The sequence below is a fragment of the Amblyraja radiata genome, chromosome 27 (assembly GCF_010909765.2).
Source record: "Amblyraja radiata isolate CabotCenter1 chromosome 27, sAmbRad1.1.pri, whole genome shotgun sequence".
NCBI classification, from domain to species: Eukaryota; Metazoa; Chordata; class Chondrichthyes; order Rajiformes; family Rajidae; genus Amblyraja; species Amblyraja radiata.
Genome location: NC_045982.1, coordinates 57,647 through 82,475, shown reverse-complemented (window position 1 = coordinate 82,475; position 24,829 = coordinate 57,647). Strand labels below are relative to the sequence as shown.

The 24,829-nt window shown below is 41.5% G+C and overlaps 1 protein-coding gene across 5 annotated transcripts in view; it reads right to left on the bottom strand.

The window, feature by feature from the left end:
• tmem39b (transmembrane protein 39B) overlaps window positions 1-24,829 on the bottom strand; it is a 41,169-nt gene that overhangs the window by 1,852 nt on the left and 14,488 nt on the right. For 3 of the 5 annotated variants that reach the window (XM_033044791.1, XM_033044794.1, XM_033044790.1), the window contains exons 5-8: window positions 23,176-23,330; window positions 14,668-15,001; window positions 6,371-6,558; window positions 5,665-5,785 (exon numbers count right to left, since the gene is read on the bottom strand). In XM_033044791.1, the coding sequence (XP_032900682.1) occupies window positions 5,665-5,785; window positions 6,371-6,558; window positions 14,668-15,001; window positions 23,176-23,330 (798 nt within the window). Of the gene's footprint in view, window positions 1-626; window positions 801-2,115; window positions 2,176-5,664; window positions 5,786-6,370; window positions 6,559-14,667; window positions 15,002-23,175; window positions 23,331-24,829 lie in introns of those variants that run through there. The other 2 variants (XM_033044793.1, XM_033044795.1) reach the window with 2 other exon arrangements.

Below are 24,829 nucleotides of genomic sequence, written 5' to 3'. Positions count from 1 at the left end.
GCTTTGAAAAACTCCTTTGTTGCTTTATCAGTATGTTTGGGATCATTGTCTTGCTGTAGAATGAACTGCCAGCCAATGAGTTTTGAGGCATTTGTTTGAACTTGAGCAGATAGGATGTGTCTATACACTTCAGAATTCATTATGCTACTACCATCAGCAGTTATATCATCAATGAAGATAGCTGAGCCAGTACCTTCAGCAGCCATACATGCCCAGGCCATAACACCCCACCACCGTATTTCACAGATGAGGTGGTATGCTTTGGTTCTTGGGCAGTTCCTTCTCTCCTCCATACTTCGCTCTTGCCATCACTCTGATATGTTAATCTTTGTTTCATCTGTCCACAAGACCTTTTTCCAGAACTGTGGTTGCTCTTTTAAGTACTTCTTGGCAAACTGTAACCTGGCCATCCTATTTTTGCGGCTAACCAGTGGTTTGCACCTGATTCCTGAAGAGTGTTTCTGATCTGTCGGATAAGTGTTTGGGGATTTTTCTTTATTATAGAGGGAATTCTTCTGTCATCAGCTGTGGAGGTCTTCCTTAGCCTGCCAGTCCCTTTGCTATTAGTAAGCTCACCAGTGCTCTCTTTCTTCTTAATGATGTTCCAAACACTTGATTTTGGTAAGCCTAAGGTTTGGCTGATGTCTGTAACAGTTTTATTCTTGTTTCTCAGTCTCATAATGGCTTCTTTGACTTTCATTGGCTCAACTTTAGTCCTCGTGTTTATAAACAGCAATAAAAGTTTCCAAACGTGATAGAAAGACTGGAGGAAACACTAGGTGCTGAGAGCTCTCTTATACCTGCATTAAGGAGGCAATTAAACATACCTGAGCAATTACAAATGCTTGTGAAGCCATGTGTCCCAAACATTATGGTGCCCTGAAATGGAGGGACTATGTATTAATACTGCTGTAATTTCTACATGGTGAAACCAAAATGTATAAAAATGGCCTTTATTAAAATCTGACAATGTGCAGTTTAACCACATGTGATTTTTTTCTATTACAAATCTCAAATTGTGGAGTACAGAGCCAAATAAATAAATGATGGGTCTTTATCCCAAACATTATGGAGGGCACTGTCCCTGTCCAAAAGTTTCTTAAACATTCTGATAGTACCTGCCTTAACCACCACCTCTGGCAGCTCATTCCATTCAACAATCATCTTTGTGCGAAAAATGTTGCCTCTCATGTTCCTGTTAAATCTTTCTTCCCCTCACCTTAAACCCATGTCCTCTGGTTCTTGATCCCCTTTATTAAGTACAAGACTGTGGATTTACCTTATCTAATCCTCTCATAGATCCTCATCCTACAGCGCTCCAAGTCCTAGCCTGTTCAACCTCTCCCTATTGTTCAGGCCCCGAGTCCTGGCAACACCCTCGTAACTCTTCTCTTGTACTCTTTCCAGGTTAGCATCTTCCCTATAACATGGTGACGAGAACTAAACACAACTCTAAATGTGGCCTCACCAGTGTCCTGCAGCATGACCTCCGAACTTCTATACTCAGTACTCTGACAGATGAAGTTCAATGTGCCAAAAATCTTTTTGACCACTTGTGACGCTACTTTCAAAGAACTACGTACCTGCACTCCAAGATCCTTCTGCTCGATAACACTCCCCAAAGGTTGCGCCACTCACTGTGTAGGTCCTGCCCTGGTTGCACATACCAAAATGCAACACCTCGTGCTTCTCTGTATTAAATTTCATCACCCATTTCTCAGCGCACCTATCCAACAGATCATGATCCGCTGCATTTTTCACAACCATCTTCACTATCTACAATACCACCCACTTTAGTGTCATCTGCAAAATTACTAGTCATGCCTTGATCCAAATCTCATCCAAATCATTGATACAGATGACAAACAGAAATTGTCTGAGCACAAACCTGAGGCACATCACCAGTCAGTTATTAGTCACAGGCCTAATCCTAGCTTCCATCATCACCCTGTGTTTCCTTCCAGGAAGACAATTTTCTAGACAAGACAAGCGCCTCAGTATTGAAGGCCATGGGCCAACTCTGGATGTAGCGGGTGACTACTGGTTGGTGTGGGTATGGTGGACTTAATGGCCAATTTCCATGCTCTATCAGTCAGTTGGATTTGGAGGTTTTACCTCAGTCATCTCCATTCATAATCCATTGCTTTGGTCTGGACTTCAACTATGCCTCAGAAGCTTAGAAAGGAGACAAAATGTAGAAACAAGGAACTGCAGATGCTGGATTACAAAACCCCCCCAAAAGTACTGGAGTAACTCAGCAAGTCAGGTAGCATCCCCCCAGAACATGGATAGGTGACAGAACAGTACAGCACAGGAAGAGGTCCTTTGGCCCACAATGTTTGTACTGAATATATTGCAAAATTAAACTGATCTCATCTGTCTATACATGACCCAGATCCCTCTATTCCTTGCACTTTCATGCGCCTATCTAAAAGCCTCTTAGAAGCCACTATATCTGTCTTCATCACCACCCTTGGCAATACGTTCCAAGACCCCCTCCCATCCGTGTAAAAAAAGTGTCCTGCACATCTCCATTCAACGTTTCCCCTTACCTGATAGCTATGCCTTCTCATGTTGAACATTTCCACCCTGGGAAAATCGTTCTAACAATCTACCCGTACTATGCTTCTTTTAATTTTATATACTTATAGAGTCATACAGCGTACAAACAGGCCCTTTGGCACCAACATACTCTTGCTGGCTAACCTGCCCATCTACACTAGTCCCACCTGTCTGAGTTTGGCCGATATCCTTCTCAACCTATCCGATCCTTATAACGAAGATAAACACAAAATGCTGGAGTAACTCAATGGGTCAGGCAGTATCTGAAGAAGGGTCCTGATCCGAAACATCACCTATGCAGCTTCTCTAGGGATGCTGCCTGACTCAGTGTTACTCCGGCATTGTGTGTTTTTCTTGGGTAAACTTGGATTGTTTTCTCTGGAACTTCGAAGGTTGAGGGGAGATATTTCCTTGAAAGTGATGTCACAGGTAGATAGGTGTAGATTAGTGTCACTAATCTAAAAGGTGGTCAAAAAGGTTTTCGGCACATTTGCTTTCATCGGTCAGAGCGTTTAGTATTGAAGTTAGGAGATCATGTTATAGTTACACAGGACGTTGGTGAGACACAAATTGGAGTATTGTGTTCAGTTTTGGTCACCATGTTATTGAAAGGATGTTGTCAAACAGGAGAGGGTGCAGAGATTTACAAGGATGATGCCAGGTCTCAAGGGCCTGAGTTATGGAGAGAGGTTGAACAGGATAGTATTTTTTTTTCCCTTGAGGCACAGTAAGATGAGGGGTGATCTTAGAGGTGTACAAAATTATGAGTGTAATAGATTGGGTAAACGCACAGTCTTTTGCCCAGAGTAGGGGAGTCGAGAATAACCAGAGCACATAGGATTAAGGTGAGGAGGGAAAGATTTAATATGAATCCGAGGGGTAACCTTTGTACACAATGGGTGGTGGAAGTATGGAATGAGCTGCCTGAGGAGGTAGTTGAGACAAGTGCTATTTCAACATTTAAGAAACATTTAGACAGCTTACACAAAATGCTGCAGTAACTTAGCAGGACAAGCAGCATCTCCAGAGAGAAGGAATGGGTGACATTTCAAGTCAAGGCCCTTCTTCAGACCCTAACTCTAATGAATGGTGTGAAAAAGGGTCCACTGATCAGCATGGATCTGATATGGTCTGATGTGGGCGGCGCGACTCTTGTCAGCAGCAGCCTCTGCAGTCCGTCTGTCTTTTTATTGTTTTCTGTCTTGTTCTATGTAGTTTTTATTGTTTTTTTTGTCGGGGTATGTGTGTGGGGGTGGGGTGGGGGAACTTTAAGGTCTTTCCCCTGCACGGGAGACCCGACCTTTTCTTTGTCGGGTCTCCGTTGTCGTTGGGGCTGCAACGTGGAGCTGCCTCCAACAGGAATGACCTGGGGCTCCAGTCGCGGAGCTGCGGATTTACTCACCATCACGGAGCTGGCCGAGTCCGGAGCGGGTGGAGCGCTGCTGTGACCCGACACCCGGAGATTCGGAAGCTCCTACCGCAGGTCTGTGGACAGTAATACCGGGAGCCCGCGGGTCCCTGGTGGGAGACCGCTTTTCGGGGCTTCCGCAACGGCGACTTCTCCCGCCCGAGTTGCGGGGTTGAAGATTACCTGGAGCGGGGCCTACATCACCGCCCCGCGCGGCTTGGAATGGCCGCGGGACTTTGTGAGCGCCCGCCGGGGCTCCAACACCAAGAGCCCGCCGAGGCTCCAACACCAAGACCCGGTGCGTGGCCTTGCATCACCCGGCGTGGCTTTAATGGCTGCGGGAAATTTAACATCGCCCGCCGGGGGCTTTGACTCTGACATGGGGGGGAGAGGGGAGTGCAGGGGAGAGATATGTTTAAGTTTTGCCTTCCATCACAGTGAGGAGGACTCACTGTGATGGATGTTTATGTGAATTGAATTGTGTTGGTGTGTGTCTTGGTTCTTTTTTTGTATGGCTGCAGAAACCAAATTTCGTTTGAACCTCATGTGAGGTTCAAATGACAAATAAAAGGTATTGTATTGTATTGTATTGTATTGTATATGTTTCCAAGCTGTTAGGCATACCAGATCCATTGTCGTAGAGACAGATTTCTAGACTGGAAGCCAGCAACAAGTGGCTTTGTACAGGGATCGACGCTGGGTCCACTATGGTTCAGTATTTATGTGAACTATTTGAACGAGAATGTAGATAGCATGGTCAGTAACTTTGCAGATGACAATAAAATTGGTGACAGTGAAAAGGTTTGTCTAAGATTGCAACCGGATTTTAATCATGTGGGCCAATGTGCTGCAAAATGGGAGGTGTAGATGGACGATGGCAGTTGGACAAGGTATTGGTGAGGCCACATTTGGAGTATTGTGTTCAGTTCTGATCACCCTGATGTAGGAAAGATGCTGTTAAGCTGGAAAGAGTGCAGAGAAGATGTACAAGGATGTTACCAGGACCCATGAGATTGAGCCATGGGGAGAGGCTGGTCAGCCTAGTTATTCCTTGGAGCTCAGGAGGATCAGGGGTGATCTTAGAGAGGTGTATAAGATGAGGGGATGGACAGAGTAGATGCACAGAGTCTTTTATCCAGAGTAGGGGAATCAAGAACCAGAGGACATAGGTTTCAGGTGAGAAGGGGAAGATTTAATAGGAATCCGAGAGATTTCTTTTTCCACAGAATGCGGTGGATATACAGAATGAGCTGCCAGGAAGTAGTTGAGGCATATACTACAAGAACATTTAACAGACATTTGGTCAGGTACATGGACAGGACATGACAAGGAGTGTTGTGGGCCAAATGTAGGCAGGTTGACTAGTGTAGTGTTAGCAGTTTGGTCACCCTGGGCAAGTTTCTGTACTGTATGATTATGACTTCTTGTAATTTAATTTAAATCGGATAAATAACCATTTTAAAGATAGTTGGACTGGTACATGGATAGGAAAGGCTTGGAGGAATGTGGGCCAGGTGCAGGTAAAAGGGACTAGTTTGGTTAGGTCAGCCGGCAGGTTCTGATTCAGTGCTTTGTGACAAAGAACATTTCACATTTAAAATTAATGCAAAGTAGGGAATTCTTAAAATCAAATGATTACAAATATAGTTGTTATAATAATAAAAAATTATCTTAGGATGCTAATCCATACTTACATAAAATCTGAAGTGTGAAACGTCTGAAGGAATTGCCACGTTGTAATTTCCCATGGCTTTGTATACATTTTTATTATGTTTTACTAATACTCCCTGTGGCCACATATACTCTTCTGACCAGCTAGAAGCATGGAACAAATAAAAGCAATCACTGGGTGGTTCTTAAAATATATATCCAAAGTAAAAAATAACCAGCTTCTATTACAGTCTCTATTCCAAACTTAAAGCCTTATTACTGATGTACGCCAGTAATCTAGGAATGCACAAAAATATTTGATTCCTGAACTGCAGGGTGGTGTTAATTCCACAATGCCTTCCTCCAAATTTCATGCAATACAACTTTGGGGTCGAGGGGGAAAGATAGATCAGCCATAATTGGAAGGCTGAGTAGACCTGGTGGGCTGAATGTCCTTATTCTGCTCCTAGAACTTATGCTGTGCTGAAATTTAATAGGGTACATTAATAAAGTAAAAAAAATCCTTTTTATCCTACATTACTAGAAGACAGTCATTTTTTTGGGACAAAATCTTCAACTGTTTAAAGTAGACTGCATGGTATTGTGTTAATGGTTTTAGCATGGCACTACATACTCAGATTAACAATACAAATCTGGATAAAAGGCAAAAAGGTATGAACCTCATCAATACTTTAAACAGAAACTTAGTAAAACTAAAGAATGCAGTGCTCGAGATTTTAAGTTACTTACGGGTGCTGAAGTACATTGGAACAGAGTGTAGGATCTACTTTCTGCCAACAACCCAGATGTGATGCTGCTTTGTGTAGCAGGTCACAATAGCGTGGTGGTAAGAGGTGCCTTGTGAGTATTACACAGGTGCTGACCCAAACCAAGATAAAAAGCTCACACGACCACCTCTTGTCATAATATTGTGTACTCTGTAAAAACACAAATATATTAACATATTACTGATTATATATCATTTTCTTGGGATGAAAAATAAAGATTGAGAATTTGTATGCATATACCAATTACCCAGATATTGATTTTTTTTAATGCTGAAATCAAAGATGAATAAGCTAGTGGACGATTTACAAGCCAAAGTCCGTATTCTCTGCCTTTAATTACAGGCTTTCCTTTTTCAGTTTACACATATTATCCATTGGTGGATAAACCCTCAGAGGAACATGATTTATTTGCACTAACTATTTAGAAATGGAAATAATTAAATACTGGTTTCAAGCAAATCCCACAAATTCTTATGCGGTGTATTCAAGCAACCAACAAGATGGCACAAACTCACACCTGACAGCACCTGGCTCGAAGGGCCGAAGGGCCGAATGGCCTACTCTTGCACCTATTGTCTATAGTACCGCTTTTGACAAGGCCCACATGACTTAAAAAGTTAATGCACATGCATCTGATACATGTGGGCAAACAAGATCCAAAATAGGCTGGGTTTTCCCCTCCAACTCAAAGTCTATAACAAGTGGTGCACTGCAGTTAATTGGTGCTGGTATTTTGTCGTTTACTGACTTGGATGAGAATGAAGGGGATAGGATTTGTAAATCCACAGACAAGGAAGTTGGTGGAGCTGCAGATAGCAAAGTCAATTGTCCCAAACAGAAAAAGATCATCTGGAAAGTTGGGCAAAGCAGTAGTCAGTTGGAATTTATTCCATACAAGTGTGATGCAATATATTTTGGAAGGTCAAATATGTTGGGACAGAGACCTTTGGATGCAAATCCAAAGCTCTCTGAAAGTGGCGACACAGTTGGATATGATAGTGAAAGGGGAATTTGGTATGCTCGTCTTCATAGGCCAGGGCACTGAATGCAAGAGTTGAAATGTCATGTTGCAGTTGTCCAAACCACGACACTATAAGATGTGGTAACAATAGATAGTGTACAGAAGAGATTCATGAGGATGATGCCTGGAATGGATGATATTAGTTATAAGGACAAATTGGACAGGCTCAATTTATTCCAGCTAGAACGTACAGAGCCGAGGGATGATCTTCGAGCCATAGATGAGATAGGTACTAAGAATCTTTTGCCACAGCAACAGAATCTAGAACTAAACCGCACAGGTTTAAGGTGAGAGGAAAGAAATGTAAAGGTGATCTGGTAAGTTTTTCCACAGGGCATGGTGAATATGTGGAATGAGCTGGCAGGGGAGGTAGATCTAATTACAACGTATTTGGACGGATGGGAAGGGCATGGAGGGATACGGGCCTAATGCTCATGTGTGCACATAGGCATCATGGTCAACGCACTTCTCAAATTTCTCTGGTTCTGAAACATTCAGCACTCAGCCATAAGTAAGAAGTACACGCTGAATCTTGACTTCTTCCCGAGATCATCATTAAAGAAGCTGGATGTCATTTCACAGTGCAAGGTACCACAAATGGATGAGCACTGGATTCATAAAATAAACCCAGAGGGATTAGTGAACATCCCAGGTATGGTAATAATATCTGTGCTTCAGGACAACTTACAACTCCAGGAAAAATATTCAGAACATTTAAAAGACATTTGGACAGCTACATAGATAGGAAAGGTTTAGAGGGATATGGGCCAAATGTAGATAGGCGGCACAAGTGTAGATGGGGCATCTTGATCGGTATGAGCAAGTTAGGCCGAAGACCTGTTTCCGTGCTGTGTGACTCAATAACAATTACAACAGTGACTATGTGGAAAATTGTCCAGGCGTGTAAGTAAAATTCAAGTAAAAGCAATGAATTCCAGAGACAAGCACAGCGAATTACCTTGAAGTTAAGGCACCATTGGCCAAGTATGTATCAAAGTGACTTGTCAAACTGGAAGAGAAGGAGCATTAAAAAGGGAAAATATTCAAATCCTTGCAATCGTACCTCACTGTGGTTGCTGATGATCAAACATCCCAATTCCAGGTTATCATGCAGAAGCTCCTCAAGGTAGTTTCCTTGGCCCAACAATCTTCGCCTACTTCACAAATAACCTTCCTTTATTATAAGGTTGGGACTGAGGATGTTGGCTCAACATTCAAATCCAAAAAGTTAATTTCTATTTTAACTCTTTAATGATTAAACAGTTCACGTGAATGTGCAAAATGACCTAAATATTCAGGCACGAGCTGATGTGGCAAGAAACATACATGCCAGAAAAGTGTCTAGGAATGCTCACTTCCAACAAGAGAGAGCATACCCATCCACTCTCCACATTAACATCACCAAGTGGACGCTATCGAAATCCTGAGCCATAGATTAAAATAACCTGGAAACAGACGCTTTGATCCCCACTTGCTTTTGCCGACCAAGATTTTCATCAAAGCTAGTCCAAACTGCCTGCTTTAGGCTCATGTCCCTCTAATCCTTTCCTAGCCATGTACCTGCCTAAATCTCATAAACGTTATTATAGTATCCACTTTAACCACTTTCTCTGGCAGCTCATTCCATATATGCACTACCATCTGGGTGCCAAAACATGTCCTTCAGGTCCATTTAAAATATTACAGCTATTATAGTCTATTTATTTATTTGTTTATTTGTTCCGAACAAGTAAAGACATAAATAGGAATAAATAACAACAACAAAATCGAAATAGTCAAACAATTGTACATTCCAGGCAATATTTGCAAAGCAATGAAAAGCATAAAGCAAAATTTAAATGTCCAAGTTTTTCTTTACAAGCTCGAAAAGGAGTGAGAAGAAGAATAACTTATTTAATCTCACCCCTTCTCCCAAGTTACAAAGTTTAAAAGACATTTGAACAGATCATGGACTCACAGCACAGATACAGGCCCTTCAGCCCAACCTATCCACGCTGCCTAAGATGCCCCTTCTAAGCGAGCCCCATTTGCCAATATTTGATCCATATTACTCTAAACCTTTCCTATTCATTTACCTGTCCAAATAAATGTTGTTGCTGTATCTGCGTCAATCACTTCCTCTGGCAACTCGTTCCATATACATAACACTGTGAAAATGTTCCTCCTCATGTTTTTATGAAATCTTACCTCTCTCACCTGAAATCTATGCCCTCCAATTCTTGATTCCCCAAATGTGGATAAAGCTGTGTGTATCACTCTGTGTCCCTCATGATGTTATACACTTTTGTAAGATCACCCCTCAATCAGCGACGCTGCAAGGAATAAAGTCCTAGCCTGCTCAACCGCTCCCAATAGCTCAGGCGCTTGATTCCTTACAACATCATTACATTTTATTTTGCATTTTTTTCAGCATAATAGCAAGTCTTCGTGTAGCAGGGTTACCAAAACTGAACAGAATTCCCTTGGTGCAACCTCATCAACATTTTGTTCAACTGCAACATAACGTCTCAATGTCCCTACTCAAGGCCTTGATGGATGATGAACAGCTTGCAAAAGCCTTCAAGGACAATTTCAACATTAAAGAAAACTGGAGAACAGATTGGGAGCAGCGACCTGCAGGTTAGGGAAGTAGGAGACTTTTTTAAATGAAATAGTTATAGTTCAGGGCAAACATGGTCCTGCAAGGACAGGAAGTCCAGGGTTCCTTAGATATCTGCCTGGGGGATAAGCCTGTATTTGTTTGTTTGTTCTGGTTAAGGCTGTGCACACGGCAGCCAGACAACAGTTGCGTGTCTTTTCTTTTTTCCCCACTTAATTTAATTTCAAGTTTTTGTGTACCTTGTGTGTTATGGCTGTTGGCAGACCAATTTCCCTCCGGGGATGAATAAAGTTCGATCGTATCGTAAGGAGACTTATATTCACCAAGAATAGAGGATTGAGAAGAGATCTCACATAAACCAATAAAATTCAAACGGGATGCTGTGCTAAAGTACTGACATGCAATTTGTCTGTGGAAACTATAAATTAAAACAAAAGTTTTCCAAGTGTCAGGTCATCATAGTGTACACTATCTACAAAGTACACTAGTTATTTCTCCTAATTACCCAAACAGCATTTCCCATAAAGCAAAAATGTCAATAGCAACATGTACGTGGGAACACCGTATGCAGGATTCTTCCAAGCCCCTCATCACTCTGACTAAGAAATATAATTTTTGGCCCTCCAATGCAGCTCTAAATCATGAGATATTTATATATAAAAAGTATAATAACAAAATTGTTGTTGCAGAGGACACCAAAATGAATTTATGCATTTGTGTTGCAAATAAACGTTCTTTTTCCAAGATCTGAGATGATATACTCCAAATTACATCAATGATCTGGACGATGGTGTGGTAAATTGGATTAGTAAGTATGCAGATGATACTAAGATAGGTGGGGTTGCGGGTAATGAAGAAGAGTTTCAAAGTCTACAGAGAGATTTATGCCAGTTGGAAGAGTGGGCTGAAAGATGGCAGATGGAGTTTAATGCTGATAAGTGTGAGGTGCTACATCTTGGCAGGACAAATCAAAATAGGACGTACATGGTAAATGGTAGGGAATTGAAGAATGTAGGTGAACAGAGGGATCTGGGAATAACTGTGCACAGTTCCATGAAAGTGGAATCTCATGTAGATAGGGTGGTAAAGAAAGCTTTTGGTGTGCTGGCCTTTATAAATCAGAGCATTGAGTATAGAAGTTGGGATGTAATGTTAAAATTGTACAAGGCATTGGTGAGGCCAATTCTGGAGTATGGTGTACAATTTTGGTCGCCTAATTATAGGAAGGATGTCAACAAAATAGAGAGAGTACAGAGGAGATTTACTAGAATGTTGCCTGGGTTTCAGCAACTAAGTTACAGAGAAAGGTTGAACAAGTTAGGACTTTATCCTTTGGAGCGCAGAAGGTTAAGGGGGGACTTGATAGAGGTTTTTAAAATGATGAGAGGGATAGACAGAGTTGACGTGGAAAAGCTTTTCCCACTGAGAGTAGGGAAGATTCAAACAAGGGGACATGACTTGAGAATTAAGGGACTGAAGTTTAGGGGTAACATGAGGGGGAACTTCTTTACTCAGAGAGTGGTAGCTGTGTGGAATGAGCTTCCAGTGAAGGTGGTGGAGGCAGGTTCGTTTTTATCATTTAAAAATAAATTAGATAGTTATATGGATGGGAAAGGAATGGAGGGTTATGGTCTGAGCGCAGGTATATGGGACTAGGGGAGATTATGTGTTCGGCACGGACTAGAGGGGTCGAGATGGCCTGTTTCCGTGCTGTAATTGTTATATGGTTATATGGTTATTATGTGCAGACCCAGTGAGACACCAATTAGAATACTGCGCACAGATCCGAGAAGAATATAATTATTATAGTGAGAATCTTTCAGATAGAGGGAAAAATAAAAAGAGGCTACGACTGAACTGTGTACAAAATTATGAAGGATTACAATGAGAAACAAAGTAAGGACATTTCCTCTGTGGGGTCGAAAACCAGGGGACAGATTTCAAGTAAATGAAAATGTTAAATAAAATACTGGAAATACCTGCTAGGTTTATCTAGCATTTTCTGTTTCTGTTACGGATTTCAAGCAGTTAGTCAAAGATTAGATGGGAAGTCGTGGAAAAAAGGCTGACACTGACAGTGTCAGAGTTCTGGATTTCACAGCCTGATAGGGCGATTGAGGTAGAAATTTATAAAAAGCCTGGAATCTGTACTATGTTTAATGACTATTAAAGGCCTCTTGCTGGAAGGTGGAATTAAGAGATAATCTCTTTTTCAGAGACAACAGGCCACAAGCACTCCTGTGTCTTAAACTATTCATCATTATCTTGAGGCAAAGATTAATGAACCAGAACCAAAAGTCTGAATCTCACCATTACAAGTGGGTAACATAAAATAATTAAAGATGGACTATCTGTAAAAGCAGTCCGCCAGGACCCATCTGATCAACCGGTTGCTAAACACTTTCAATCTCCTTCCCATTCCCACGTTAACCTTACTGTAATGTACCGTAATGCATTTCGTTGTCTCTGTACTGTACACTGACAATGATAATTAAAATTGAATCTGAATCTGACTGTTCTAGGTCTCCTCCATTGTCAGAGGGAGGCTAAACATAAATTGGAGGAACAGCATCTCATATTTGGCTTGGGCAGCTTACAGGCCAGTGGCATTGATTTCTCTAACATCAAGTAACCCCAGCATTCCCTCTCTCTCCATCTCTCCACCACCCAAGTCGCACCAGCTTCTGGTTTTCATCTAATAAACAGCTTAAAATGGCCTGTTTCCTTTCTCATCGTTGCTTTTTTGCATATCTTTAATTCATTATTCTATATCTCTCATCATCGTCTATACATCTCCTTTCCCTTTCCCCTGACTAGTCTGAAGGGTCTCGACCCAAAAAGTCACCCATTCCTTCTCTCCAGAGATGCTGCCTGTCCCGCTGAGTTACTCCAGCTTTATGTGTATCTTCGGTCTAAACCAGCATCTGCAGTTCCTTCAAATATAGTAAATATGAAACCAGTGAAGTGTAAAATTCAGTTTACAACTCCTTTCTGCAAAGCAAACCTGCTGCCCTTATCTGGTCTGGCTTATGTGTAATTCCAGACCAAAACAGCATAGATAACTGAACTAGCCAAGCAAGCCACTACAATGTGCAAGACCACAATGACAACATACCCAACACAACGGATGGCTACAATTGTCATAAGAAAATTATCAGTCTCGCAACAGTGCTGTTAGATGTCATCATGGGCTTACTCAAGAACGAGTCCTGAACAATGCCATGTACTTTTCAACACCACTGTCCTAAATACAATCACATTTGATTGCTTCATTTACATCTTGCCACCCAAATAAGGTCAGAAATGGAGATGTGAATAATTTCAAAATTTGCAACTCATCAGATAATGAATCCATATATGGATGCCTATCTCCAAATTTAATAATCTCAATGTCGATCAAGGAAACAAAAGAAAAGGAACTTCCATTCCTGGCTCTCAGACACAGACTTGACTGTTTACACAATACAATACAATCAGTTTTATTCAATCAGAAATCAAATGGAATAGACAAGCAAAGATTAAGCTGCACCCGACATTTGTCCTAATTTGAGGAAGGACATCCTTGTGATTGAAGCAGTGCAGCGTAGGTTCACGAGATTGATCCCTGGGATGGCGGGACTGTCATATGAGGAAAGATTGAAAAGACTAGGCTTGTATTCACTGGAGTTTAGAAGGATGAGGGGGAAATCTTATAGAAACATATAAAATTATAAAAGGACTGGACAAGCTAGATGCAGGAAAAATGTTCCCAATGTTGGGTGTCCAGAACCAGGGTCCACAGTCTTAGAATAAAGGGGAGGTCATTTATGACTGAGGTGAGAAAAAACTTTTTCACCCAGAGAGTTGTGAATTTATGGAATTCCCTGCCACAGAGGGCAGTGGAGGCCAAGTCACCGGATGGATTTAAGAGAGAGTTAGATAGAGCTCTAGGGGCTAGTGGAGTCAAGGGATATGGGGAGAAGGCAGGCACGGGTTATTGATAGGGGATGATCAGCCATGATCACAATGAATGGCGGTGATGGCTCGAAGGGCCGAATGGCCTCCTCCTGCACCTATTTTCTATTGTTTCTATGACATAAATATTTAAACGGTTATACAGCACAGAAACAGACACTTTCGTCCATGCCAACCAAGATGCTTAAGCTCACCCCCTTTATCTGTGTCTGGTCCATAACCCGCTAAAGCTTTCCTATACATGAACCTGTCCAAGTGTTTTTAAAAATTGTAATTGCCATCAATACCACTCCCAGCTGACTACCAATAAGCATCAAAGCAAGAAAAAACACAACTATATTATCTGTTCAAAAGGGAACTGCAGATGCTGGAATATCGAAGGTACACAAAATTGCTGGGGAAACTCAGCGGATGCTGCTGCACCCGCTGAGTTTCCCCAGCAATTTTGTGTACCAACTATATTATCTTGCAGCTTTCATCGCAAAGCATCCTGACTTGTATATAACATTATAGATTGATTTGCAAAATAAAACATGCTATGTGCAAGTCAAGATCCAAAAGTTATACATTCAATTTCCTTTTGGTATTTAAGAAAACTTGTGAATCATTATCCTCAAGTACAATGAGTCTTTAAGTGTTGGTTATCAAACACTATACACAATGCATTTGATACTGCATTACTTACTTTTATAAACCAAACGGGCACAAATGCTATATAATAAGCACTGAGCATTGCATTAACCAGAACCTCCTTCATGCGCCAGTTGAAGTCCATTTTCAGGTGTTCCACTTCGTTTCTTATCAAGTCTGGAGACAAGCAGCATGCATGTGTTGGCATAGAATTTAGGCTGTGCAGCTGGTTTGTATGATTTTTTAAGGTTTCCTTCAAAACTGTTAAATAATCTTTACTTCTTTCAACTGCTGTTATTGTTTCATTGGGGCCTATGTTAGCCACAGATGAGAGATTAGACTTTTTTGCATTGTATTTCAAACGGAAGAAAGGGATGTACATTCCAAACCTGCAAAGACAATAAATAAAGAGCAACTATGATAATTCATTACGAAGACGGGTCCGAAGAAGGGTATCGACACGAAACGTCACCCATTCATATAACCATATAATCATAACAATTACAGCACGGAAACAGGCCATCTCGACCCTTTTAGTCCGTGCCGAACACGTATTCTCCCCTAGTCCCATATACCTGCGCTCAGACCATAACCCTCCATTCCTTTCCCGTCCATATAACTATCCAATTTATTTTTAAATGATAAAAACGAACCTGCCTCCACCACCTTCACTGGAAGCTCATTCCACACAGCCACCACTCTCTGAGTAAAGAAGTTCCCCCTCATGTTACCCCTAAACTTCTGTCCCTTAATTCTCAAGTCATGTCCCCTTGTTTGAATCTTCCCTACTCTCAGTGGGAAAAGCTTATCCACGTCAACTCTGTCTATCCCTCTCATCATTTTAAAGACCTCTATCAAGTCCCCCCTTAACCTTCTGCGCTCCAAAGAATAAAGCCCTAACTTGTTCAACCTTTCTCTGTAACTTAGTTGCTGAAACCCAGGCAACATTCTAGTAAATCTCCTCTGTACTCTCTCTATTTTGTTGTCACCCTTCCTATAATTAGGCGACCAAAATTGTACACCATACTCTAGAATTGGCCTCATCAATGCCTTGTACAATTTTAACATTACATCCCAACTTCTATACTCAATGCTCTGATTTATAAAGGCCAGCACACCAAAAGGTTTCTTTACCACCCTATCTACATGAGATTCCACTTTCAGGGAACTGTGCAGTTATTCCCAGATCCCTCTGTTCACCTGCATTCTTCAATTCCCTACCATTTACCATGTACGTCCTATTTTGATTTGTCCTGCCAAGATGTAGCACCTCACACTTATCAGCATTAATCTCCATCTGCCATCTTTCAGCCCACTCTTCCAACTGGCATAAATCTCTCTGTAGACTTTGAAAATCTATTTCATTATCCACAACCCCACCTATCTTAGTATCATCTGCATACTTACTAATCCAATTTACCATACCATCATCCAGATCATTGATGTACATGACAAACAACAGTGGACCCAACACAGATCCCTGTGGCACCCCACTAGTCACTGGCCTCCAACCTGACAAACAACCATCCACCATTACTCTCTGGCATCTCCCATTCAGCCACTGTTGAATCCATCTTGCTACTCCACCATTAATACCCAACCATTGAACCTTCTTAACCAACCTTCCATGAGGAACCTTGTCAAAGGCCTTACTGAAGTACATATATACAACATCCACTGCTTTACCCTCATCAATTTCCCCGAGTAACCTCTTCAAAAAATTCAAGAAGATTAGTCAAACATGACCTTCCAGGCACAAATCCATGTTGACTGTTCCTAATCAGACCCTGTTTATCCAGATGCTTATATATATTACCTCTAAGTACCCTTTCCATTAATTTGCCCACCACTGACGTCAAACTAACAGGTCTATAATTGCTAGGTTTACTCTTAGACCCCTTTTTAAACAATGGAACAACATGCGCAGTACGCCAAATCTCCGGCACTATTCCCGTTTCTAATGAGATTTGAAATATTTCTGTCATATCCCCTGCTATTTCTACACTAACTTCCCTCAATGTCCTAGGGAATATCCTGTCCGGACCTGGAGACTTATCCACTTTTATATTTCTCAAAAGTGTCAGTACTTCCTCTTCTTTGAATCTCATAGTTTCCATAGCTACTCTACTTGTTTCCCTTACCTCACATAATTCAATATCCTTCTCCTTGGTGAATACCGAAGAAAAGAAATTGTTCAATATCTCCCCCATCTCTTTTGGCTCTGCAGATAGCTGTCCACTCTGACTCTCTAATGGACCAATTTTATCCCTCGTTATCCTTTTGCTATTAATATAGCTGTAGAAACCCTTTGTATTTACTTTCACCTTACTTGCCAAAGCAACCTCATATCTTCTTTTAGCTTTTCTAATTTATTTCTTAAGATTCTTTTTACATTCTTTATACTCCTCAAGCACCTCATTTACTCCATGCTGCCTATAATTATTGTAGATCTCTCTCTTTTTCCGAACCAAGTGTCCAATTTCCCTTGAAAACCATGGCTCTTTCCAATTTTTACTATTTCCTTTCAACCGAACAGGGACATAAAGATTCTGTACTCTTAAAATTTCACCTTTAAATGTCTTCCATTTCTCTTCCACATCTTTCCCATAAAACAAACTGTCCCAATTTACTTCTTTTAAATCCTTTCGCATCTCCTCAGTTAGCCTTTCTCCAATCAAAAATCTCAACCCTAGGTCCAGTTCTGACCCTCTCCATAATTATATTGAAACTAATGGTATTGTGATCACTGGTCCCGAACTGTTCCCCAATGCATACCTCTGCCACCTGACCCGTCTCATTTCCTAACAGGAGGTCCAGCACCGCCCCATCTCTAGTAGGTACTTCTATGTATTGCTGCAAAAAACTATCCTGCACACATTTTACAAACTCCAACCCATCCAGCCCATTTACAGAATGTGTTTCCCAGTCTATGTGTGGAAAATTGAAATCTCCCACAATCACTACCTTGTGCTTACTACTAATATCTGCAATCTCCTTACATATTTGCTCTTCCAATTCTCGCTCCCCATTGGCGGTCTATAATACACCCCTATAAGTGTTGCTACCCCTTTCCCATTTCTCAGTTCCACCCAAATAGCCTCCCTAGACGAGCCCTCTAATCTATCCTGCCAAAGCACTGCTGTAATATCTTCCCTGATAAGCAATGCAACACCTCCACCTCTTGCCCCTCCAATTCTATCACACCTGAAGCAACGAAATCCTGGAATATTTAGTTTCCAATCACAGCCCTCCTGCAACCATGTTTCACTGATCGCCACAACATCATACTTCCAGGTGTCAATCCAGGCTCTAAGTTCATCCACCATTCCTTCTCTCCAGAGATGCTGTCTGTCCCGCTGAATTACTCCAGCATTGTGTCCATGTATCATAATTCATTGCTGCATTTCTTACTGACAAATATGCATTATTTTTTAATGAGTCAGAAGATCACTCAGCACTTCTTCAGGATAAGAAAAAGGTAAGAGAAACCCCGTCAGGAAAGGTCAGAGAATTTGAGTTGGGAGAACACGAAGGGGAAGGGGAAATTCTACTGCGTCTCCGTAAATAAAGAAGAGGAGTTCAATATTTTAGAAAGCTTGATAGTGAATAATCTCCCAGGGCCTGAAGATATTTATCACAGGCTGTGACCATCAGAAAGTGAAGAGTTTGCTTTAGCTCTAGCTAAGATTTTTAAATCTTTGCTGACCACAAATGTACCAGACAACAGGAAGACGAGAAATGTCATCTGTCTTTTCAAGAGGGCAGGAGGGAAAAGCCTGGCAGTGACAGACCTACCAATCCCATTTTTCAGTATTTGGATCAGTCGACTGTGCTTTGGTGACTGGATACATAAATATTGCAGGAAATCTCCACGGAGGCAGTGTTTTCCATTGCATAAGCACCTCTGGGTGAAAACAATTCATCAGATTACTTCTAAACTACTACCCCTCACCTTCAACATATTCTTTGGCTTTTATACACCTCTGCTATGGGGAAAGAAAATGTCTTATTTTTTACACCTTTGTCAGATTCTTTATCAGACACTCTGCTCCATGGAAAACAAGCCCAGCTCATCCATCCCTGGCAACACCCTGGTGAAATTTCTCTGCATCATCTCCAGTGCAATCACATTCTTCCTGTAGTGTGCCAGTATTCTTTCTGCGGCCTAATCCATATTTTATAATGTTGGACTATAGCCTCCATTGTGCCCTGTATATCCTGTGCACCATGTTAAATATCTTACTCACCTGTTCTGCCATCTTGTACACCTTGTACTCTGGTTTCTGGTCCTCAATATTCCCTCGAGAATTACCATTCATTATCTATTCCAAAGCCAAATTAGCTCTTCCCAATGTGAATAATATCACTCATGAGAATTAAATTCCACCTTCCGTTACTCTGCCATCTTACCAACTTACCACTATCATCATAGTCAGTGAAATATGGAATGAAACAGTCCCCACCAACCATCATTCACACTAATGTTTAAGAAGGAACTGCAGATGCTGGAAAATCGAAGGTGGACAAAAATGCTGGAGAAACTCAGCGGGTGAAGCAGCATCTATGGAGCGAAGGAAATAGGCAACGTTTCGGGCCGAAACCCTTCTACAGACTGACGGATTTTGGCCCGAAACGTTGTCTATTTCCTTCGCTCCATAGATGCTGCCTCACCCGCTGAGTTTCTCCAGCATTTTTTTCTATCCTCATTCACACTAATCTTATTTTATTCAACTGACATTTGAGATTGGCTTGGGTGGGGCATCTTAGTCGGCATGGATGAGTTGAACCAGACATTGTGGGAAGCTGGGGAGGAAATTGAGGAGGCCCTTGCAGCAATATTTGCATCATCTTTAGCCACAGGTGAAGTCCCTTAAGCCGAATGTACTGCTATTAAAGAAAGCCAGCAAGGACAAAACAGGGAGGTACAGACATCGGCCTTGACATCAGAGTGGATTCTTAGGGTCGGAATTTCCCAACATTTGGATAGGAACGGACAGATTAGAAATAGTCAGTATGGCGTTGTGCATGGGAAATAGTGTCCACAAATCTGATAGGTATATTTTAAGAGGTCACCAAGATGACTGATAAAGGCAGTGGATGTTATCTATGTGGACATGAGCAAGTCCTTTAACAAAGTCCCAGATGGCAGGCTAGTCTGAAACAATAAGAGCTCATGGAATCTTAGGTAAGCTAGCCAATTGGATCAAAACTGGCTTGGAGGAAGGATTCAAAGGAGAGCTGTGGAGGGTTGTTTCTCTGATTGGAGGTGTGTGACCAGTGGAATGTCACTGGGGTCAGTGCCAGATCCATTGCTGTTTGTTACCTACATTAATGAATTGGATGATAATAAAATAGTTACAATTGTTAGTAAATTTGCAGATTAAACCAAAAATGGTGGTCTGCCTAGTTTGGGACATCAAACCAGTACTGAATGTAGAATTTGAGATGTAGAAACAGAGAAAATAGGTCCAGAAGTAGGCCATTCGGCCCATCAGCCAGCACAATCCAAAATCAGTACCCCGTTCCTGCCTTTTCCCCATATCCCTTGATTCCATTAGGCCCAGAGCTAAATCTAACTCTCTCTTGAAAACATCCAGTGAATTGGCCTCCACTGCCTCTGTACACAGATTCACAACTCTCTGGAAATAAAAGTTTTGGCACCCCACTAGTCACAGCCTGCCGTTCCAAAAAGGACCCGTTAATTCCCTGTGATGTTATGTTAGTTATACAAGACATTTTTGAGGCACCCTGTCGTAGAAAAGATGCCACTAAATTGGAAAGGGTACAGGGAAGATTCTCAAGGGTATGGCCCAGAATCGAAGGACTAAGCTATAGGGAGAGGTTGATTAGTTTGGACTTCATTCCTTGGAATACCAGAGGCTCTTATAGAGATGCATAAAAACATGAGGTTAACCGATAGAATTAACGAAGAGTTTTTTTCCCCAAGGTAGGGGAATCAAGAACTTTTGAGTTTTAAGATGGGAGAGGAAAGGTTTAATAGGAAGCTGAGGGGCAACTTTAATGCATAGTGGTGGGTATATTTGAACACATACATGGATAGGAATGGTTTACAGTGATATGGGTCAAATGTGGGTAAATTAGACTCACTTCGCTGGCACAGACAAGTAGGGTCAAAGGGTCTATTTCCGTGGCATATGGCATTATGACATGGGCAAAAACAAATACTGGAAGAATTCATTTCTCTCCACAGATGCTGCCCGATTCCGAGTTTCTCCACCAGTTTGTATTTGTCTCAGGATTGCAGCATCTGCAGTCTCTCGCGTCTCCATTGGAACATCTGGGATTTGGAATACATTCTCACGTGGACTGGTCAGTCAAAATTAAATCATCCAAGCGAATAGGGCGCTAAGATGCAATGCGAGAGGCACGGGGTATGGAGGGGATCCGAGGGGGGATTTTTCCCCACACAGAATGGTCATAATCTGGGGTGCATTGACTGAGGACGTGGGTGACACAGAGACTCGCACAATATTTAAAGGGATCGAGACATACCATTGATTCACAAAGGTAGAGAAGGCTATGGTCCTAATGTGGGCAAAATGGATGAGTAGAAATGGGTCCAATGGTTAGAATGGACATGGTGGGCCAAAGTCCTGTTTCTAGTTTAGTTTATTGTTACATGTACCGAGGTACAGTATAAAGCTTTTTGTTGCGTGTTAAACAGTCAGTGGATAGATTATACGTGATTACAATCAAGCCGTCCAGTGTAGATACACAACAAAGGAAATAACACTGGTGCAAGATAAAGTCCAGTAAAGTCCGATTAAAGATAGTCCCAGGTTCCATTGAGGTTGATAGTAGCTCAGTAGTGCTCTCTAGTTGTTGAACATCTCCAGGTTTGCAGATAACACAAAGCTGGGCGGCAGTGTGAACTGTGAAGAGGATGCTATGAGGCTGTAGGGTGACTTGGATTTTGGATGATCAGCCATAATCATATAGAATGGCGGTGCTGGCTTGAAGAGACGATTGGCCTACTCTTGCACCTATTTTCTATGTTTCTATGAAAGGATGGTCCAGTTGCCTGATAACAGCTGGGAAGGAACTGTCCCTGAATCTAGATGGTACGACCATTCACACTTCTGTACCTCTCGCCCGACGGGAGAGGGGAACAGAGGGAGTGATCTGGGAGAGACGCAAAGATTCACTTTAGCGTTGAGAGGCTGTGATGAGTAGGGTGACATAGAGATCAGTGCTGAGACTCCAGTGTTCATAAATTATCTCAATGATTTGGACGAGGAGACAAAAGTAATATATCCAGGATGGGTCTGAAGAAGGGTCTCGACCCGAAACGTTGCCTATTTCCTGCGCTCCATAGATGCTGCCTCACCCGCTGAGTTTCTCCAGCATTTTTGTCTACCTTCTAATATGTCTAGGACTAGTGATGATAGTCAACTGGGTAGTAGCATGACTGAAGGCGAATTAGCAGGGATACAGAACTGCAAAGGTCCAGGATGGGATCAAAGCTATTATTATCTCATGGATTGGTAGCAACACAGAAGAATATCAAATAGTATCAGAGTTATGCAGCAAGCCCTTCGACTGAACTCATCCATGCCTACAAAGATGTCTAGCTCAGCTAGTCTCATTGCCTACATTTAGCCCATTTCACTCTAAACCTTCCTTATCCATGCACCTTTTCTATCCATGTCTAAATGTCTTTTAAACATCGTAATTAACATTTGAACCATTCCAAATATTTGATGGTCTGCACTAAAATAAGCCTACTAAAAAAAATCTATTAAAAATTGAAGAATCAAAATTAGGAAGCAAATTAAGAATTCAAAATCTTTTCAACGTCAGCAGTTACTGTAAACCCTTGTTATAATGGACCATGGGAGAGGGGGGAGATGGTGTCCGTTATCGTCCATTGATTGTCTGTATAACAGAGTGATTGCCACTTCACAAATGCACCAGCAACACCAAATGTTTGACATAGCAGATCGGAACTATTTAACACATCAGTAAAGGGTGAACCATGGTATGGTAGAGCTGCATCATTCATATATCCTTGCACTCAAGTTTTCAAGACAAAAGATAACATTCCATAAGTCTTTTTGATTTATTTTGTTCCTGTTCAAGCCATTTTAATGATGGCCTCACTCAAAATGAATCTTGGAACAAACTATTTTTCTTAACGAAACACAAAGTGCTCGAGGGGCTCAGTGGGTCATGCAGCATCTGTGGAGATAACTGACAGACGACATTTTGGGTCTGAAGAAGGGTCCTGACCTGAAACTTCATCTATCCATTCCCTCCCTAGATGCTGCCTGACCCAAGTTCCTCAAGCACTTGGTGTTTTGCTCAAGATTGCAGCATCTGCAGTTTCTTTTGTCTCTATTCTTCTCAATCCCTGTTTTAGATATTCAATTCCAAAAATCAAATTTCTAGTTACCTCATTGTCCTTGTCCCACTAAATTGTTTTTAACCAAGAACATCTTCAAGCATAATAATTGCTCTTTGAATTCCCATTTAAATGTTCGATTATACTAAATAAAGTTATTTTTCATAAACAATTGAAAGTCTTTGGAAGTTGGCAACTTACGGATAACAAAGGAACAATAAATTCAAAAAAGAATATGTTCGAAAGAGGTAAATGAGTGATCGGCATAGGCTCCATCCTGTTCCAGTCAAAACTGCGAATCGAGTGGTTACAAAAATAACTGACTGGGGTACTGATATTTTACCTCCATGAGAGGCCTGAAAAATAAAAAGATAAAAAAAGATGCTTGGAGGCAATACAAAATTCAAGAGTAACACATTGAAAACTGGTTCGATATAAAATTGCTATTTTTGGTTCTTCTTCATTGACGTAAAACGCTACCAATCTTAATCTGCATTTCTATTTTTAGATTATCTGAGTTTTACATCTTCAGGTAATTGAAGATTCCAGTTTAGAATAGATCATTCTAAATACAGAGTTAGTGATATTTACAAGAAACAAGCCTTATTTGATTAGGCGGATCTAAACAAACTTCCTTTGAATTTGAATTATTGATATTGCTTGACCTTGGTAATTCAAAGAAAGGTGACGGTATGCAAGGTGGTCATTCAGTCAATACTGCCTCTATGTAAGTGGAATCCAGCCAGTTCTCCTGCCAATTCCCATGTCACAACAAATGCTTTCCGATCAACTACTCATTCTTCGACCTTTTCAATGCTACAATGGAATCTGCCTACATCATTACCCCTAAAATGCATTTCAAACATCAATCCATTGGTACCAACCACATTGGTATCAACAGAAAATAGTCCTGCAAAGTTTGATATGTTTGTTAAATAGTAAAACATAGGACATAAGGTCATGTGATAGGAGCAGAATTAGGCCTTTTGGCCCATCAAGTCTACTCCGCCATTAATCATGGTTGGTCTATCTCTCCCTCTTAACTCCATTCTCCTGCCTTCTCCCCATAACCCCCGACACCTATATTAATCAAGAATCTATCTATCAATTGACCTGGCTTTCACACCCTTCTGTGGCAAAGAATCCCAAAGATTCACCACACACTGACTAAAGAAATTCCTCTTCATCTCCTTCCTTATTGAAACTTACAAAATTCTTAAGGGGTTGGACAGGCTAGACGCAGGAAGATTGTTCCCGATGTTGGGGAAGTCCAGAACAAGGGGTCACAGTTTAAGGATAAGGGGGAAATCTTTTAGGACCGAGATGAGGAAAACATTTTTCACACAGTGAGTGGTGAATCTGTGGAATTCTCTGCCACAGAAGGTAGTTGAGGCCAGTTCATTGGCTATATTTAAGAGGGAGTTAGATGTGGCCCTTGTGGCTAAAGGGATCAGGGGTATGGAGAGAAGGCAGGTACAGGATACTGAGTTGGATGATCAGCCATGATCATATTGAATGGCGGTGCAGGCTCGAAGGGCCGAATGGCCTACTCCTGCACCTATTTTCTATGTTTCTAAAGGAACGTACTTTAATTCTGAGGCTATGAGCTCTGATCCTAGACAATCCCACTAGTGGAAGCAACCTCTCCACATCTTTCACTAATCAGCAAGTTTCAACGAGGACCCCCTCATCCTTCTAAACACCAGCAAGTACAGGCCCAGTGCCTTCAAACGCTAATCATATGTTAACCCAATAATTCCTGGGATCATTCTTGTAAACCTCTCCAGAGACAGCACATCGTCCCTCAGATATGTGGCCCTAAATTGCTGACAATGCTCCAAATGCAGACTGACCA